Genomic DNA, 19,269 nt, shown 5'->3' on the forward strand with positions numbered 1-19,269 from the left:
CAGCAATAGCCAGAGTCGCTGCTGCTGTTCTTCATTGTTATCCCCTTCTGGTGTCGAGAACAGACAAAGCAGCTGGCTTTAGTCTCCTTTTAGTTCAGATGCTATGGTTATAAAAGCCTGGATGGCAAAGTGGAGAGATGAGCAAGGACGACAGAAGAACCAGGCAGGGTGATCCTTTGACCCATTTCCAACATTGACGTTCACATAAATAACATGAAGGTTACATTACAGTAATAAGTGTTATAAATGAATAATGGCCTTTTACAAAATTGTATAGTATCTGCAGTGGTATTAGAGAAACACCCAATATCCTAGTTAGCATATATACTAATTAATATCTGCTACTGTAATCGTTTTATCACTTTGTTTATAAGAAGCAGAGATGGCCATATTGTTTGGATTACTATATACTCTTCTCCAGTGCTCCAGTTTTGATATATTTTTATTAGTTTGATCATCTTGAGTTTTTTCTGTGATGCATACATCTTTATAGTCAGTATCTTCTATAAACAGCTGTTACTATGCATGTGTTGAACATACTTTCTAAGCATTTTATCTTACCTCCTGATTAGATTACCACTGTGGTATATTTTCAAGATATGCAAAAACAAAAGAAGTAATCTGGGCTCCTGGTGCATGATGGCAGGGTACATAGTCAAGCTACAAGCCAACATTTCTCCCAATTATCAACAGTCACTCACCAATACATATTTATTAATGTTACCTTTTCTTGAATACCACTAGGCAGTCAGTTGAGGATGGATTGCAAGAGCTCATCTACAGTTCCTGTCAGTGGCGAACTCAGAATTTCCCTGTCTAGAAAGATTGGGTGCTAGCATTCTGGATTTGTGAGTGTTAGCTAAAAAGATATTCATAAACTTTGTTTTCTTATACTTAGTACATGTGAGTTCCAAGATGACTTTACTTGCCGACCACTCAATTACCCAGTTTTCTATTTTGCTGTCGCCAAGCTTGGAGTCACCTGTGCCACAGAAGCAAGGAAACTCTCAGTTTTGTAGGTTGGGAATAGGAGAGTGATTTTAGAGCCATACTATAAGGGCATTATGACCTTTTCCTGTTAAGTTCAGACAGTCCATTTTAGAGGAAGATTTCTGCCAGAATAGCAGAATATTGAGTGGCCCTGAGCTGAGGGACAATGAAGAAACATTACTACTTAACATCATCCAGCATTAAAATGCTAGCCTTATCTTTGAGGATGCTTAGAAGTTGACTTCCCAGCTCTTTTCAGTTTTCTAGGTGATAGTGACTTATAGAAGGGTGTTATTTAGGACACACCCACTCCGAATAATGCCATACAATATTTTGACAGGACCTACTCATTTACGTTGATGTAAAATAGTTCATTAAGAGGCTTCTGGTCAGATCCTATCAATCATTACTGACGTCACATTGCATTTTTCAAGAGTAAATTAGACACTCTTTTGAAACACCATGATGTAGCCTCTGTATTTTATATGTTTATTGGGAGGTAGTTCTATTTCTTTTGTTGTTTCCAATACTTTTACAAAGCCGCAGCTCTTACTTGATTGGGGGTTTATTGGCATGCAATTAATCACCAGAAGCAGACTTGCTGTGTCTGAATAAACTTTTTCTTACTTTAAAACTTCTGTGACCTCTAAGTTGACATTATGTAGTGGTCAGGATGGATTGTTACTCAGTATCTTGAGAGCCTTGATTCTTATTCAGTACCTTGAGAACCTACATTAGACAATCAGTGACTTATATCCTCTCATGGGTTCCTCTCTAGACTTACATATACTTTCCAGGGTCCAGGTTACAACTCACACTCACATCTGCTGTGCAATCTTAAGGTGCCTCTTTTCTCTACTCTCCATTTACTGGCAAAATTTTTTGTTTCTATTTACAACCAGCCCCTTAAAACAACCATTGGATTATTCCTCCTCATCACTTTAAACCTGGGTATACCATTTCCTGGCTAGTTTATGATCAACTTCAAATAGACACACTAGCCACTGCAGCTTAGTCTGTTACGAGAAGACATAGGTTTGAACTCTCACAACTGGGAATCGCTTTCATTCAGGATAAAAAGAAAATTAGTTTCCTTTAAATGTATCTTTTAATAAGGCATGTGGAAGGCAATGAATCTGACATAGCTAATACAATTTCTATCCCCAAAATAGGATTTAAAAATTTCTCCTTTCATTTCCCATATGTACATTCAAAGAAATCTCATATTCTAAAATGCAAACCATACATATTTTTAGATACGATAAATTTCCATCTTAAGCTTGTCTTTTTACATTTGCTTGGTAATGTAAATGTTAACTCATTTACTTAAATTTAAAAGGAAAGCAGACAATGACACTTAGCTTAAATGTTATGCTCACATAAATGCACTTCATCAAAAAATGCCTTTCAGCCATAAAAGCTGTAAGCTTTCAGAGAAGGAGAAAGGCAAGAAACAGAAATCTTTAGGTGAAACCCAGACAGTTTAAATAGTCATAGACCAAGGAAACAGCTGTGGTATACTCCAGAACAGCTTTATGCCATTAACTGTCTAACTATTGTTTCTTTTATGATATTCTAACTCTGCAAATATACTTTCTTATAGAGCATAAAAATGAGACCCATTACTCTAAAAGAAATCCCAGCTTCCTAATGTACAAAGTGAGGGAAATAAGTAAAATAATTAATAATAAAATATTAAAATGCCAGTGCCTGGCATCTGTCCTATTGATCTGCATTTTCAATAGAAGACATTATAGAATACGGCAAATACTCTGGCGAATGCCAACAGCAAACCACTGAACTGAGAACGGGACCCCTGTTGAAGGAATCAGAGAAAGGACTGGAAGAGCTTGAAGGGGCTCGAGACCCCATATGAACAACAATGCCAAGCAACCAGAGCTTCCAGGGACTAAGCCACTACCCAAAGACTATACATGGACTGACCCTGGGCTCCAACCTCATAGGTAGCAATGAATAGCCTAGTAAGGGCACCAGTGGAAGGGGAAGCCCTTGGTCCTGCCAAGGCTAGATCGCCAGTGAACATGATTGTTGGGGGGAGGACAGTAATGGGGGGAGGATGTGGAGGGGAAGCCCATATAGAAGGGAAGGGGGAGGGGTTAGGGGGATGTTGGCCTGGAAACCAGGAAAGGGAATAACATTTGAAATGTAAATAAGAAATATTCAAGTTAATAAAGATGAAAAAAAAAGACATTATGTTCAGATGTAATTCTGTATTCAAGTTATTTAGTAAGTAAGTATTGAACTGTGAAGTTTATTTAAAAAAACTTATTTCCAAGGAATTAAAACTAATAACTTTTTATGTCAGATTACAGAGTAAGTTAGGCCTTTAATAAGATTATGTGAATAGAAGTTACTTAGTGGAAACTATTTCTAGACAGGACGGCTTTAGGTAGCATACTAGAGCTACTTTATAATGAATTGATTAAAATTGCTTATCAAAAATCTTCTAGTTGAACACTGGTGGAAGATTCAGGAGGCATAACATTGGGTGTAAGAGTTGGCATTATAAAGAGTATATGATGGGAGCCCATATGCCCTGAAATGGTGGCTTAAAAGATTGAAACACCTACCAGAACCCACATGAGCACAGCCATTTCTAACTCCAGATCTAAAGCTATGGATGTCCCCCTTTGGTCTTTGGGCATACTTGCCTTTACATACTATAAGCATACATGCTACGTTAATTTCACTGCCTCCCAAATACCTGATCAAAAGATACATTTGAAGGAAACTAATTTTCTTTTTACGTCAATGGAAAACAGGTCCCCACTTGCTAGAGATCTGCATGCATATTCCTTACATATGTAATGTACAAATCTTCATACTTGAGAGAAGTTTGCATAGCTCCATCATTTCATGGGATCCTCTAATCCCTTCAATGTTTCAATTGTTAAATAAAAATATCAAAATACACACAGGCAGACACACAGAATTAAAAAAAATTAGAATATTTTTATGCAGAATTTAGAGGACATGTTTCATCTGTTGCATCTGTGTGTCCATATTCTATGCACACACACATGATGAAATAAAGTCACTCTAAGACATAAGTAACTGAAAAAATTTAAAATAAATTAATAAGTAGCTCTACAATTAGAGTATTAGTGAATTAGGTTAGTAAATATGATATTTGCTCATAATATGTGCAAAGATTTCAGATGACTAATTTTCAAACTTATTAATGTACTATAATTCATATTTAAGTATTTACATTTAATAAGTTTTCTTCATACTTGATTGCACAGAGGCACATATCAGTAATCATCTACCTGAATTAACTCTATGAGGAATTCCATGTACAGTTATGGTGCTGCTGAGAAATTACAGGAAGTCTCTTGGCAGAAACAGTTCCCAAAAGAAGAGTACACTGACCACTTATTCAATAATGAATGGTCATTTCTGAATTGTCATACGTACAAGTAACCTATAGACTGAGCACAGTGTATTTATATAGATTAAGCAGGTTATATTTAAGGATATATACATATAAATCTATAGAAAAGTAACAACACTTAATGAAAAATAGGCCACAAAATTGAAAAGGTGCAAGAACACGATTACCAAAGGGTTTGGAGAGGGAAAAGGAAATGGGGAAAATAATGTAATTATAACCTAAAAAATAAAATTTTCAAAAGCTGTAACGATACAAACACCCCATGGAGGAACATGTGTTAATGGAATTAGCTAAGTAAAAGGGCAATTGCCATAGCAATCATACAGACACCTTACATACATAATGCGTATATCTTTATGAATGCCAGATGATCGTAGAACCCTATTACTTTGTGCTGTCCTCTATTCCATGAAATACGTTTAGTTTTATAACCAAAGACAACTAAAATACCTTTTAAATGTTATAAATCTATATTTTTGAGATTTAGAAATTGGAATATTTGGAGACTACCTAGATATGCCTATGTAAAGGAAGAAGTATGGTGGAAATTTTTATTTTCATATTACATACTCATGAATAGATCAAAAACACTTGTCTATTTATGTCTATTTCCTATAAACATTGAAAAAAGCTACAGTAATATGTGAAAGGGGGATCTGGGTTGTTTGATGAGAAAACTAGAGTGAAAGTTTTCTGTTGTACACATTGTGGCAGTCAATCAAAGCATGGGTGCTAAGCCACGACTCTGACAGTGTTCTAATCCCTGCTATGTCAGAGTCCCAGTACTGAAAACAAGCACACATTTAAAAAGGTAGCATTTGATATACCTCATACATTGTATAACAGAAAATCACCAATATACTCCAGTGCTCTGGAGGGAGCAACATCTTTTAGTGTCTTTTAGTTCTTCCAGAAGAAGAATATGAATTTTTCATCTTTTATTTTCTGTCTCCATACATTACTTCCCTGTGTGACAAACTTTATGTGTACTTTTATTGAATGCTTATGATAACATAACTCCCTTTTCTCAGAAAATGTATTTCTTAGCCAAACAAGCTGGCTCATATCTGTAGTATTGGCTTTCAAGTATCCGAGGCAGGCAGACAACTGAATTGGTGGCCAGCCTGGTCTACTTGAACAGGTTCAGGCCAGTCAGGGCTACAGATTGAGACCCTGGTTCAAACAAACACAAACAGATACTGGCAAAAATGTGTAGTTTTGGAATCAAACATAAACCTATAATTTAAACTTTGATTTAAGAATCATGAAGTTATCAAAGCACTCAAATAATAATTAAATGTGTCAGAAATTTCTATTATTTAACTCTTCCTTTAATTTATATTCTTTACTCACAAAATATAAAGACTGGACTTCTAATAGTAGACGAAGTGAACATCATTTTCCATTATTTTTATACTAATATTTTAACTGTTTAATGGTTTACTTTCTTTTTAGTATTTAATAAACCGATTGTTCATAAATATTCAGTGTGTTCTGAGGTTAGCAAAATATTTTAAATACAGTGACATTTTGCCTGGATTAAACAATGAATGCATGTGTTACATAAAAATAAATACAAACTGTGTTGAGAATCCATTTTTTTCCAGAAATCTGCTTCATTACAAGCAGTTCATGTTTTAGAAGTATATTACCTATTGTAAAAACTTGGGAAATGATTTGTTTTGTGGACGCTAAATGTTAAGCAGTTCAATGGTTTTAACTACTAATGTTTCCTCTAAATATGTATCTAAAACACTAACTTAAATGTTCTCGTTTTAAGTGAAATGAAAGTGTTCTTAGTCCATTCCAAAAAGTACAGTTTCAAAACTCACCACCTGCTAAGCTGTGCGAGCCTTGCAGCATCCCCATCCAACCCCTGCATCACTTACACATATTTTTGTCGTTGTTTTTCCCCTAGAATTTTCACCTTGCTAGTAGCTATTTATATTACAAGTCAACTAACTTTAACTGAATAGTTTTTCTCTTCTCTTTCTTTTCTTGACATGCTGCAGTAGCTAACATATTATGGAGAGAAGAAGGTACTAAATTCAATTGATTTTTATATTGTTGTATAATTTTTTCTTGCTTGACTTTTACTATATGTGCATATGATCATTCATTTCAATATTGGGCTTATTTTCATTTTGATTCAATATTTTATTTGATTTACTACAGCTTTTTTGTATAAACCTAGAAGTATTAAAGAATTTATTAATTAAATATAATAGAAGAATGGCTCAGTAGTTAAAGGCACTTAAAACCGAACTCGATGACCTGAATTTGTTCCCTGGGGTCCATGTGGTTGAAAGATAGCACAAACTTACATAGAGAGTCCTTTTGACCTATTTCTGTATTCTTTGATACCTACACTTCCCCCAACACACACCCATAAAAGAAATATACAACAAAGTAAATATTATTTCATGTCATTTTGATGCATTAATAATAGTCAAACTCTTTCATGATAGAAGTTTTAAAAGTTTAAAAGGAGGTCAAGAGAGAAAATCAATCTCAATTTCCATAGCAAACTTCAGTTTAGTCTGAATAAAAACAATTACACCTCTATTGGATGTGGGGTTAGTGAAGATATTTCCCAATCTGTAGGTTTCCAAAGTGTGGATGCTTCAGTTCTACTTAGAAGGGGGAACAAAATCACAAAAGGTAGAGGGATGCAAATGGGAGAGAGAGAAAAGGCAGACAGAGAATGGGGTGCAGGATCAGGTGTGGGAGGAGACATGGGAGAAAGTACAGAGGTTCAGGTAATTGAACAGAGCTTTGCAGCAGTGAGGATTGGGAAGTGGGGGGGGTAGCCAATAGAAAATTCCTGATATCAGGAAAGCAAGAGGTTCCCAGGACCCAACAGCAATGATATTAGCCAAAATACCCAAGAAAGTGGAGAGAGAACCTGAGTAGATCATATCCAGTGAATAGGAATGGCCCCTGGCTGAGGGATTGGGCTACCCACCCATGTCCAAAATTTTAATCCAAAATTGTTTCTGTCTAAAGAAAATGCAGGGACAAATAGTGGAGCAGAGAAAAAATAAAAATAATAACTATCTTATGAAATTACAATATTATTTCATATAGAAATGAGTGACTAAGTCAAAAGATAATTTAAATAGAGTTTCATTCCAAAGTACGTGCCTACTACTTGATCTAAGTCTTCCTATTTATTTCTGAAATAAGTATAACTTTTACTAATACTCATAGGGCTGCTCTTTGCTTTTTAACAGTAGTCTGAATTGAATAAATGGTATACAATAAAACTTACAACCTCCATTTTTACTGTCCCCTTCACCTAATTACAAAAAACTGTAGACTGTGGCCTTTTCACTTCTGTTGTCAATGAGAAGGCATTCTGACTTTCACCTTAGTCTCTTCAATACTTCTTTGTTATCTTCTTTATTAATGGATTTTTGAAGCAGCTATGTAATTGGGACCCCTTTTATTCAAGTGGAACATTTCACCTTTGAATGTACATAGCTCAATTATGCTGAAATCAGCACTGACATGTTTTTAGTGTTTATTTATACCATATTTCTTTTTCAAAGCAAATAAATATTGATTTGGGCATTAAAATTTTTATTTCAACTCATCATTGTGATGGAGAGCACAGCATCTACAGAGCAGGAGATCATCAACCATAGATGTAGGTCTAGTAGTTGACTATTGGGAAAATTAAATGAACTGTTCCCTCTTTGCTGAGCCAGCTACTGCTCATGGCAGTTTACACATGCTAAGCATTCCTTCTTCAAGTCTGTGATATGTGAATCAACTTAAAGTGCATGATAAAAATCTATATGCTTTAATTTGATAAATACCATCATTATTAATTTATAATAATCAATGCACAATGATAATATAAAATTAATATCATAATTATTCACCAACTGGATTATTTCGACCAGTAAAAGGCAACTCTGACGTAATTCCTTCTGGCAAAAGCACTACTAGTGAGGTAGTCCACTCTTGTTTGCGACTAACGCCTGGAGAAGACTTGACACCATCACTCCCTGAAATGTTTACAGAAATTGTGAAAGAATAAACCCCCTTTTCTGTTATTCTTGGGACTGAACCAAGGGCTTTATATATAAGAAAATCTTACTATAGGTAAGCATAATGTAATACCATTCTTTTCATATAATAATATGGTTGTTCTCAGTGTCTTATGAGAGCTCTAGCTGCAGAAACATGACAGAAAAGGATAACTTAATATAACAAAAAATATAAAATCAAATATTCTAGTTAAGGCAGGAATAGGTGATATTCATGTTTAGCTAAATACATTTAGAGCTTTGCATACAGAATCTCTCTCTATATGAAAATGTATATAAACACTGAATATAGATAATATTAATTAAGAAAATATTTCATAAGTAATTTAAATGGAGTAAGACACCTTTCTTTACCATATCATCATAGAATTTTAAGTTGTTATGTATTTTTATATAAATTATAAAGTCATTTGACAGTTTAATCCAGAATAATTATCCCAACAAGATCTCTGATTCTATTATCTACAATATGCATCCAACATCCAGAAATGAATCAGATCATATTGAAACAAGATTCATCACATATATGTTATTTGTAATTAATAAGAGAGTTAACAGGGTACAAAAATCACTCTATCAGTGTTGTCTCCAGGTGCTAGATACAAGTACAGATTGCAGCCATGTGTCTTCCAGTGCATGAATATTGTATTAAATGTTCAGAATAGATAAGAAATACTCTGCGCTTATAAGAGTGCTTGGAATTCTTTCTATGTCTTCTATAACTTCTGTAGAGAAGGAACAGTACAGAGGTACAAAGAAATCACAAACTAGTTTTGAGATTGATTTGAGAAAGACATGATACATGTGTGTGTCTCCATCAACATAGAGAAATGGAAACAAAAGCAAAGAGGCTATTGGAACGAGCATGGCAGAAGCTTTCATGGAACTCTAGGGTGTTTGTAATGCGCTGCAGCACTGGACACTCATTAAAATACAGTGTAATTAAAAACTGTATGATTAATTATTCTTTAATCTGAGATTCAAGACTACTTCACCTTTACAGCAGTATGTGTCATTTACATGTATTGTTTCTAATTTGCTTTCACACATTAGTACTTGAATAAATGCTGAGGATGTAGAAGTTTATTTGTTTGAGTTGCCCATGAGACCCAGGGCATCTTTGCATTTGAGCATTTACTTAGTATGTACACAGACTATTTTGAGCCCTGAAATTCAAAGGAGAAAGGAAGCCAAATGTTATCTGAAGAATATACCATTGTCTTAAACATTATATTTTCAAAAATAATTAGCAGACTTAAACTACTTTAAATTTTCAAATATTTTTATGGTAGGTTTAATAGCAGGTATCAGCTTACCTATCTATTTATGAGTTGAGTTGGGACAATTCAGATATCATGACTTGCTTATAGCATTCAAGAGCAATACACTGCTTGTGTAGAACATTGGGAATGGTATTTTACTCCACTATGAACATGGACAGAAAGCTCTTGGTGTGCTCTGAAGTGACAGAGTATAAGAAACATCCTACAAGAAAATCAAAATTAAAATTTTAGTGAGATCATGATATAAAACTGGATATTATAGGGAAGGCAGAAGTTTAGCACAAAATGAGGGACCAAAATAGGTTCAAGGAACAATCAATGTAGTGATGAATTGACTTCTCACCCACATTGCCTGTCATGTCCAGGAGAGACAGCATCATGAAATTCTCAATTGTTTCTTAAATATTACTGGGTGCCAATCATTCTGCTAAATCTAAATCTATCCCTAGATCTCATTTAATACTAATAACTGTGTGATGCAGTTGTGTCCTCTGAATTCAATATGGGCAATTGTCGCACAATTAGCATTCTTTGCCAAAATTATGAATGTTTCCATAAACCTGAAGGGATTATTTAGCTCCTGGAAAAATTTAAAATGAACAAAACAAAGTAAACCCGTTATAGTTGTTTATATTTTATCTGTGACTAGCATCTTAAGGTTTATTTATGATTTATAAAATTACTGGTGTGGATTCATATTTTAAAAGTAAAAAAGTAGACTTGCAGTCTCAAATGTGTGATTTGGATAAATTGGTGTTTTAAAGGACAGTTCAACTAAAAAATTGAACAGTCCAAAAACTCAGAGTGGGATCCAACTGAGTATACTGTGCAAAAAAAAAAAAAGATTAAAAAAACTGTAATGGGAGAATCTAGAAAGGCTAGAGATGGAAATAGTTCAATAAATTAGGAGATCTGGACGGTAACTAGTTGTCAGTGCTAAACTTGTTGCATTTCATGATGGGCATCATCAGGAGAAAGTCAAGGAAGATGGTTGCTCATTCACAACTGAGAGGAGCATTTTAAGAAATACCAAGCGCCGGGATGCCTGCAAAGCTCAGATAGACACCACAGCATGATTCAGTTCTGTGTGACTATAAATTTAAATACCAATATGCAGGAACCAATAATAATAAATTGATAGTTATTAAAGTAAAGTATATATCAATCCAGAGAGTGTTAACATGTAGGATTTACTGATACAAATCAATCCAGATAGTGTTTACATGTAGGCTTTGGTGATACAAATAAATTCTTGGTACAAATAGCAATCTACCTTTTGAGACGTATAGTGTATATATGGAATTTATGTTCTGTTATGCACAGCTACACATATAGCTTAAAGATGACAAGTAGTGAATTATCTCTTGTGATTTTATTTTTTGTGAGAAATGTGACTGCTATGTAGGTCTTGCCATTTCTGTACTGTTTAGGAATATCCTCTATTACGGTGGTACTCTGTGGAACTAAGATGAACAGATCATTGTTGAAATAATCTGGAATAACTTTAATCCAAAACAGCTATGACATGAAGTTCACATATAAACATGCTATGTACAAAAAACAAAAAGTCAGAATTAAGTGTTGAATTATATTTCCCTCCTGCAAATGAAAATAGAGATACAATACTACATGTCTACAACATATGACTTTTTTATTTAGTAGCAGGTGATTTATAACATAAAATGACTTAAGTTCCATAGAAAGCTGTTTGTATATCTAGGAAATTATTTTTTCCTTCATGGATGCAAAACCAGAGACTGGACTTATAATTATCTGAATTGACTCAGAATCAATGCTTCTTATTCAAAATTAGATGAATCACTCAAGACTTTATAGATGTTGAAAACTTAAAAAATTTAGCCAATATTTGGCCTTTCAATTTATCAAGAGTTAAGTATCATCCCTCATCTTTCAAAGAACATGTGGAATGCAATTGAACACATTGAATAAGTTGATTGAATAAATTAGAAGCAAACTATATAATTAAAAAAAGGAGGGTGGTAATGGGGGGAGGAGGGGGAGGGGAACACCCATATAGAAGGGCAGGGAGAGGGGTTAGGGGGATGTTGGCCTAGAAACCGGGAAAGGGAATAACAATCGAAATGTAAATAAGAATACCCAAGTTAATAAAGATGGGGAAAAAAAAGAAAAAAAGGAAAAAGGAAACTGGCTGTGTAGTGTTGGAACTGGAAGATCCATGGGTTTAGAGCTAAATATGTTGAATATAAGCTAAGACTGGATCAAGAAAGAGAAGAGATTTCATGAATATTAGGCTCCTAGAACTTGGATGTATGATCACAGGACACATGTGAATAAGTATGTTAGAGTCCAGATCTGGTAAACCTGTGCACATGGATGCCTAGACAGGTTTTTACACTCCCAGACACATATACATGAAGATATGGGAGCTACTGGTAAGGTGTGTTAGTTTCCAGAACTGATTTGCATGAGTATGTAGCATCCTTAGACAGATATATTTCATGGACAGGTATGCATAAGAACCTCGACAGGTGTGGATAACTCCAATATGGATGTTCAATTTAATATGTGTGGCCCATACTACATGTATGTACTTTCTTAGGACAAATGAGAATTTGTCTATGCTTGGGAGACCTGTACAGGTGTGTATTCTTTCATAAAGCTGTGCATAAGGATATGGAAGATTGAGGCAAGTGTACACTCTCCAGTGACAAGTGTTACTTATGTTGTGGTAAAAGCATCAGAGTTTAGACTTCTTCCAACTTCACCCATGAATCAAGTGGCATCCTTCCAGCTTCCTGAACCTCTTGGTGTGCATTTCCAAAAAGGATACTATATATCAATGCACTCAGATCTTTAATGAACAAAATTTAACAGGTTCTTGTAAAAAAGTTTGATAAGTTTATTTTAGATTGAAGAAATAGAACTTCAAAGCTGTCTAATTAAAAATGTATATTTAAAACTGATGTGTAGGATATTTAATGGTATATATTCTCCAATATCTAGTACATATGTTCTTTTTTGTTTCTAAAAGTCTATACACAATGACTTTTAAAATGAGTGAAATTTCTTTCTTTATAGGGTACTGTGATCAATACTACAATGGATTTTATTCTTCATTAGTGACTTTTCTCCCCTAACTAATACCCACATTAATAGGAGAATGATTTTTTAATATTATCTGTGTCAAAAGTTCATAATTCCATTAGTACTTATTTGAAGACAAATGAAACATGCTCTGGTTTATACAAAGAGAATCACCTCACTGCAGATCAGGAAGACTCAGAAAACGCCTTTGTGTGTCTTATGTAAGGGAGGCCCTTGTCATTTGTTTTATTAACATTATACAACTTCTTAAATGTATGCCTGCTGGGGAGATGATGGACTCTGTGCTTTTGTTGTAAGTGTTTCTGATAATTCTGTTTTGAAGTTTTGAAATGTGTTTTACTCCTAAGGTCTGGGAATTGGGAACATGTTCTATGTGTTTTATGACGACGGAGTCAAAGTGATACAACCCACGGAATGTGAATTTCAGAGGCACATTAAGCCCAGTGAAAAGCTCCTTGGATTTCAGGCAAGTATCTGAAAAGTTGCTTTGCAGTTTAATGAAAGTAAAGTAAAATTATATTTTGGAAAGTCAATGAACCCTATGACTGTGTATAACCTGTGATGGAAGAAAATTTAAAGTCTCTAATGCTGTCTAGAACTTCAACAAAAATAAGAACACATCTTACAATTTCAATATTCTTTGTTTTAAAATAAAGTTGATAACATGAAAGTTAAACAATAAACACAATATTCAATACATTTGTTGGGATCTTAAATTTAAAGCATCTCTAGGTTTTGAGGACAGAATTTATTTAACAGTACAAGAAAACTGAGCATAAATAATTTTGGAATGTATATATTTTGTTACATATAACACTTACTCATCTACCTTCTCCACACAAATTTGTACATAGACTCAAAATGGGATTATTTTAAATATAATGAACACACTTTCCTGATTCCTTTACTTAAGGGTGAAAAGGTCATGTCATGTTATTAAGAAGACATTTAATATCATTGTTTTGAAGTTTATATTGATTAAATAATTATTTATTGCATGAAGTTTTTCTTTGCTAAACATAGAAAATCTGGTTATTGCAATGTATGTGTGCATGTTTTGATACTGTTCTCCAGAACTTCAGGTTTCTAAGCATTAAGTAATTCTATGTGCAGATAGTGAAGTATAATACACAATAACAGTGTTTCATTAGGGACAACTATCTCTCTGTGCTCTCTGTGTCTATCTCTGTGTTTCTGGGTCTCTCTCTGTGCTTCCCTCTGTCTCTTTCCGTCTGTCTCTCTCTGCCTCCTACTTCTTCCTATCTCCTGTCCTACATTTCTCACCTTTTCTTCCTTCATCCATCCTTTCTTCATTTTCTGAACATAAATTTATGGTAAAATTTTAATTCTGAGAATTGAGAGATAAGGGCTAATAAGTCCGATGTTAGTAGAACTAGCCTGCAGTAGACCATGTTGCTGAAAGTGGATGTGTCAGTTCAACACTTGTGTAGTTCACATTATCAGGCTAGAAATTGATAGATTGCAGAGCCTTCTGTATGGATCTTAGTGCAGTTAGGAAACTCCGTCTAGATTTCAATGTTACAATCTTGAGATAGAATTTAATCTTTGTTGAGATACATGAGTTTTGGGACATTTTCCCCAGACTGGATGGTGCCAGTCACCTCCATAAACACCTTTATTACATCTATATTAAGATTTAGTCAATTATTTGGATACTGAAGTTCAGCCAGGTGTATGCAGGTGGCAGGTTTCAACTCTGTTTCTTTTAGTGCCTGACAAGGTGCATATTCATGGTGAGGTACTATACATAAACACAGTCAAGCGGTACAACCAAAACAATTTAACAAAAACTCACTGCCTGGACCCTTGGCTTGTCATTCTCTTTTGTGTAAATTTAAAAAGGGATACATCTTATTTAGACCCTACTTTACATTAATCCCTATTTTTCAATTTCACTGAAACAGTGGTTTTCTTTTTGGTTGTCAAAACTTTTCCAAGAATAATTCATCACTAAGATTATAGAAGATAAATATAATCTCAAGTGTCTATTAATTTATGATGATAAGGTCTGAGGTACTGTTTGTATATTTGAAAACATTTCTTTGGGATAGAGAAATTAAACCTATCTTATCTGATTTTAGACAATAACTCTCTTGGATATAAGCAGTAGGGGAGAAATCTTTTGGAATCAGTTTTGCTCATGAATAAAGAACAAACATCGATATGATATTTTTCAAAGTCGTTTTTAACATTAAGATAGTAACAGTTCAGTTCCCAACACAGAGTGTGGATCACTGGAGTATAGATAAGAAATGATACACTTCGAATCTTCCATCAAATTCTTCAAAAGGTGCTGTTTGCTTGCTCTAAATAAAAATTCAATTTTGGTGCAATGTCAGCTTACATTAGGTTTCCGACTTTGGGAGAGTTGTTGGCAAGGATTCGTTCAGTGAGCTGTGCTATTCTCTCATCTCCTTGTTTGATTTTTGCCCTTTGTTTCGTATCTCTCATCGGCAGGATTCTTGCTATATTTATACTAGCTGTACACACAATTTCACCTTGTCAGGGTGGGTATGATTTTCAGGTAAAGATATTTCTCTTCCAGGATAAGGGATTCAGATTTCAATGAAATAAGTTTGGAAAAATGTTTAAACTTTTCAGATTTCTAACTTTTCACTGTTTTGAATTTCAAGGACGGTCAGTCTCACCTGCTAACTGTACAGACCATAAAGTTAATGCTAGTGCTTACAGATGTAGCTTTCTTTGGGTCCAAATGCTAGTCTTGACAAAAGCCAGGGCCTGACTCTGGCTGGCTACTCTACCACCTTTGACAACAATGGCCCATGCCTTGTTATGCTTCACTATTGTGGCACAGGGCCAGAAATTTCGATTTCAGCATTTAATCCCTACTTAGAGCCTTCTGAGAAACCAAACTGAACTCACAGCCTTTTGCAGCACACTGGGTGTTAATCTCTAAGGTTCCTATTTTAGTTTATGAGCTTCTTCACTTGAAAATCATTTTCCCTTGAGAACTCAACATTGGTACTCTATTTGAATGGAGAGAGTACCTAGGAATAGAAGCGCTTTAGTGAGCAAGCTAGCTGTGTGCAATGTTGATGCAAGTTAGTGTGGGAGCGCAGCAGGTCTCTCCGCAGAGCTCTCACTAACTCTCCTGGTGACCATTCCGATTTCCCTTTACTTTTTACTCTGTTTCTAATCCAACTACTACTTTTCAATCTGTGGTACTCCAAATACTTGCTATAACATAATCCCTCGTGTGTGGTGTGGACCTATCCCTTCCAGGCTTTACAGTGAGCAGTATTCTACATTCCACACTGCTGTGCATTCTAGAAGCAAAATCAGAACGCTTTCCTGCACACTGTTGTCTCAGGGAGGTACTGTTCAAATGCACTTCATGTGCAGAACTGTTTAGTGGTGAGAGTTTAAGCTTTTGTCCCTTTGCTTGCTCAGTAACACTGTGCAAAGTACTTCCTATGGAGAATAATATAAACACCTTCTACATATTCCTTCAGAGATAAGTATCTAGATTTCAAAAGAAGTGCATTTATGAATTTGTTGTTTGAAATGCTAGATGTAAGATTTTTCTGATGTTTCTTAACATTCGTGCTGTTGGAAAGTGTTTGCAATATGTTTCATTTTATCAAAAGTCAAAGTATTGTGAACTTTGGTGAAGGGGGCTTTAAAGCATGTAGACGTGTCCTGATAGGGCTGTACATCCCTTGTGATTAGGGTCCTTCGAGGTTTTAGAAGACAAAATATTAAGGACCCTTTGATGAACTGTCCATAATGCCAACCAAGTTATTTTTATTACAGAGAGAAGAATAGTGTGTTCAAAGTTAGTTTAATTTTTCACTAGGTGAGTCTTAAGGGTAGATTATTATGTGATTGAACAATGAGTGTTCATACAGATATTCTATGTATCCTCATGTGCAATCCCACATTTCACATTAAACACATTTTTTGTCCTTGGAATATAACATTTTGAAATATCACTATTAAATATTTTATTTTTGCATGTTTTAACAAGTAACCATTTAGTTTAGCAATCCCTGTTATTGTTTTTAAAATGTAGTGAAAACTATATCAGATTATCAAACCATTTGAATCATTATGGATAAAAGGGAAGCAAACTAACAGTTTTAATTTCATTTAGGTTTTTTGAATTAATAGATATTAGAAAAAACTGTTCGGTTTTGAAAATCAAATTTCTTTATATGCTTTGTAATTTTTCACAATGTATTTTCTTCTTTGGATACTTATTTTATTTTATATTATTACCTATAAGACATTATCCTTAATGCTCTAGACTTTATACCTTCTTTTTTCCAATAATTTATTTTTTATTCTTTACATCCTGATCAAATGCCTATTTCCTCCTTTCCTCCCAGTCCCACCCTTACAGATATCTCTGCCAATTTCCCCCTCCAATCGCTCCCTCCAATTGCCTGCTCCCGTTCTCTATAGAGAAAAGGGATCACCCCTTGAGCACCTTGGGACATCTAGTCCCAGGAGACTAGATACTTCCGCTCTCCCACTGAGGCCCAACCAAGCAATTCAGGTAGGCGAAGCAGCTCCAATGGCAGGGAACAGAGATCGTGACAGCCACTGCTCCACTTCTTAGGAGACCATGGGAACCGAATTGCACATTTGGTACCAAAGTGTAGGGAGCGTAGGTCCAGCCTGAAAATAACCTTGAACACTTTGATACAGGAGACAACTTCCTAAGCAAATTGCCAGTGGCTCAGGTTCTAATATCAACAATTGATAAATGGGACCTCAGGAAACTGAAAAACTTCTGTAAGGAAAAGAACATGGTCAAAAGCTCTTTATCAACCCGTCATCCAACAGATGACTGATATCCAAAATATATAAAGAAAACACAAAGCTAGGCACTAACAAACCAAAACCCAACCAAACTAACAAAACCAAACCCAAGAAAGAAACGGGTTCAGAGCTAAACAGAAATTCTCAACAGAAGAATCTTGAGTGGTCAAAAAGCACTTAAAGAAATGTTCGACATTGTTGGTCATCAGTGAAATGCAGTTCAAAACGACCCTGAGATTTCCTCTTACATGCTGGTGAGGATGTGGGGCAAGGGGAACACAGTGTAATTTCTACAACGAAATTAAGATACACTCATTTAATAAGAATTCAAATGACAATGAACTAAATCTAAAAATCACTGATCTTACCTAAAGAAGCCATTAATTCATTGCAGAGAAGAATTCGGTTTTTGATCGCTGTTTGATTGATTTTTAAAATTTTTTTGCATCATTTAAAGCAGTTATCATAGATTTTTTTCAGCATTTTAATGATGCCATCAATATTTCCCAGAGTTTGCTAGGCCATACTGTTGGTATGCCATCATGTTTATTTATAAAGTTTAGAAAACAAAATAATTATGGTAGATACTGTTGTCATATGTAGATGCATATTATGAAATAGCATGCAATATACCAATTATAGACGCATAAACTTCTGCTTCTGACCTGTTTGTCAAAAATCATTTCCTAGTCAATTATTCAAAATGGTGACACTCAGGGGTTTCCAGATAGAATATCAAGGAGCTTTGAGATGAAACCAAAACTTAATTTTTATATAAATTTATTTCCCAATGGACAGAAAACATATAATCTATGTGTTTTTCAGCACAATATGACATGTCATTACATGTAGTCATCATATTTTGTTTATGTTAGATTAGACATCCTGTTCTTCGAAATATTTTCATTTCATGGTAGAAATAGTGTAAATTCTTTTTGAATTTTGAAATAATCACTATGCTCTCCAACACCCCAGAATATTTCATTACTCTCTAATTTTAACCAGGTTCCTACAAATCAGACTTCCCCCCCCCCCATTTTCATTAAATTGAGTATTTCTTATCTACATTTCAAATGTTAGTCCCTTTCCCAGTTTCCAGTCCATCAGCCCGCTAATCCCTCTCCCTCCCCTTCTATATGGGTGTTCCCCTCCCCATCCACCTCCCATTACTGCCCCCTCAATAATCCTGTACACTGGGGGTCCAGCCTTGGCAGTACCACGGGTTTCCCTTTCCACTGGTGCCCCTATATTCATTGTAGATTCTCAGGCTCCTTATCCTCTGAAATGTTCCATTTAATCTATAGGATTGTTAACATGAATTTGTGTCTTTGTTTCTACATCAGAAAAATCTGTAGTCATCTGCCTTTCTGTCTGACTTTCGACTATTTTTCTAAACGTAACATCAAGTTCTATCTATTTTCAGACAAATATCAGGTTCATAGGATTTTAGAGCTTAATAGTATTCTATTACATGTTGTATCACCTTTCCTTATGCATTCATCATGATCTAACAGAAACTTCTCGAGTATTGAACTCTATATTACCACTAATGTATATCTTGAGTGAACTTAGTTTAATTGTGAATATATAGATCTTTTCTGAGAACCGTTGTATCAGGTTTTGTGGTAATTGT

At 34.8% G+C, this 19,269-nt stretch overlaps 1 protein-coding gene across 2 annotated transcripts in view; it reads left to right on the plus strand.

Moving 5' to 3' along the window:
- Fstl5 (follistatin-like 5) overlaps positions 1 to 19,269 on the plus strand; it is a 654,395-nt gene that overhangs the window by 540,401 nt on the left and 94,725 nt on the right. For both annotated transcript variants that reach the window (NM_001271195.1, XM_087628612.1), the window contains 2 exon segments: positions 6,418 to 6,444; positions 13,178 to 13,296. In NM_001271195.1, coding sequence (NP_001258124.1) covers positions 6,418 to 6,444; positions 13,178 to 13,296 — 146 coding nt within the window.

This window comes from Rattus norvegicus, chromosome 2 (assembly GCF_021556685.1).
Source record: "Rattus norvegicus strain SHRSP/BbbUtx chromosome 2, alternate assembly SHRSP_T2T, whole genome shotgun sequence".
NCBI classification, from domain to species: domain Eukaryota; kingdom Metazoa; phylum Chordata; class Mammalia; order Rodentia; family Muridae; genus Rattus; species Rattus norvegicus.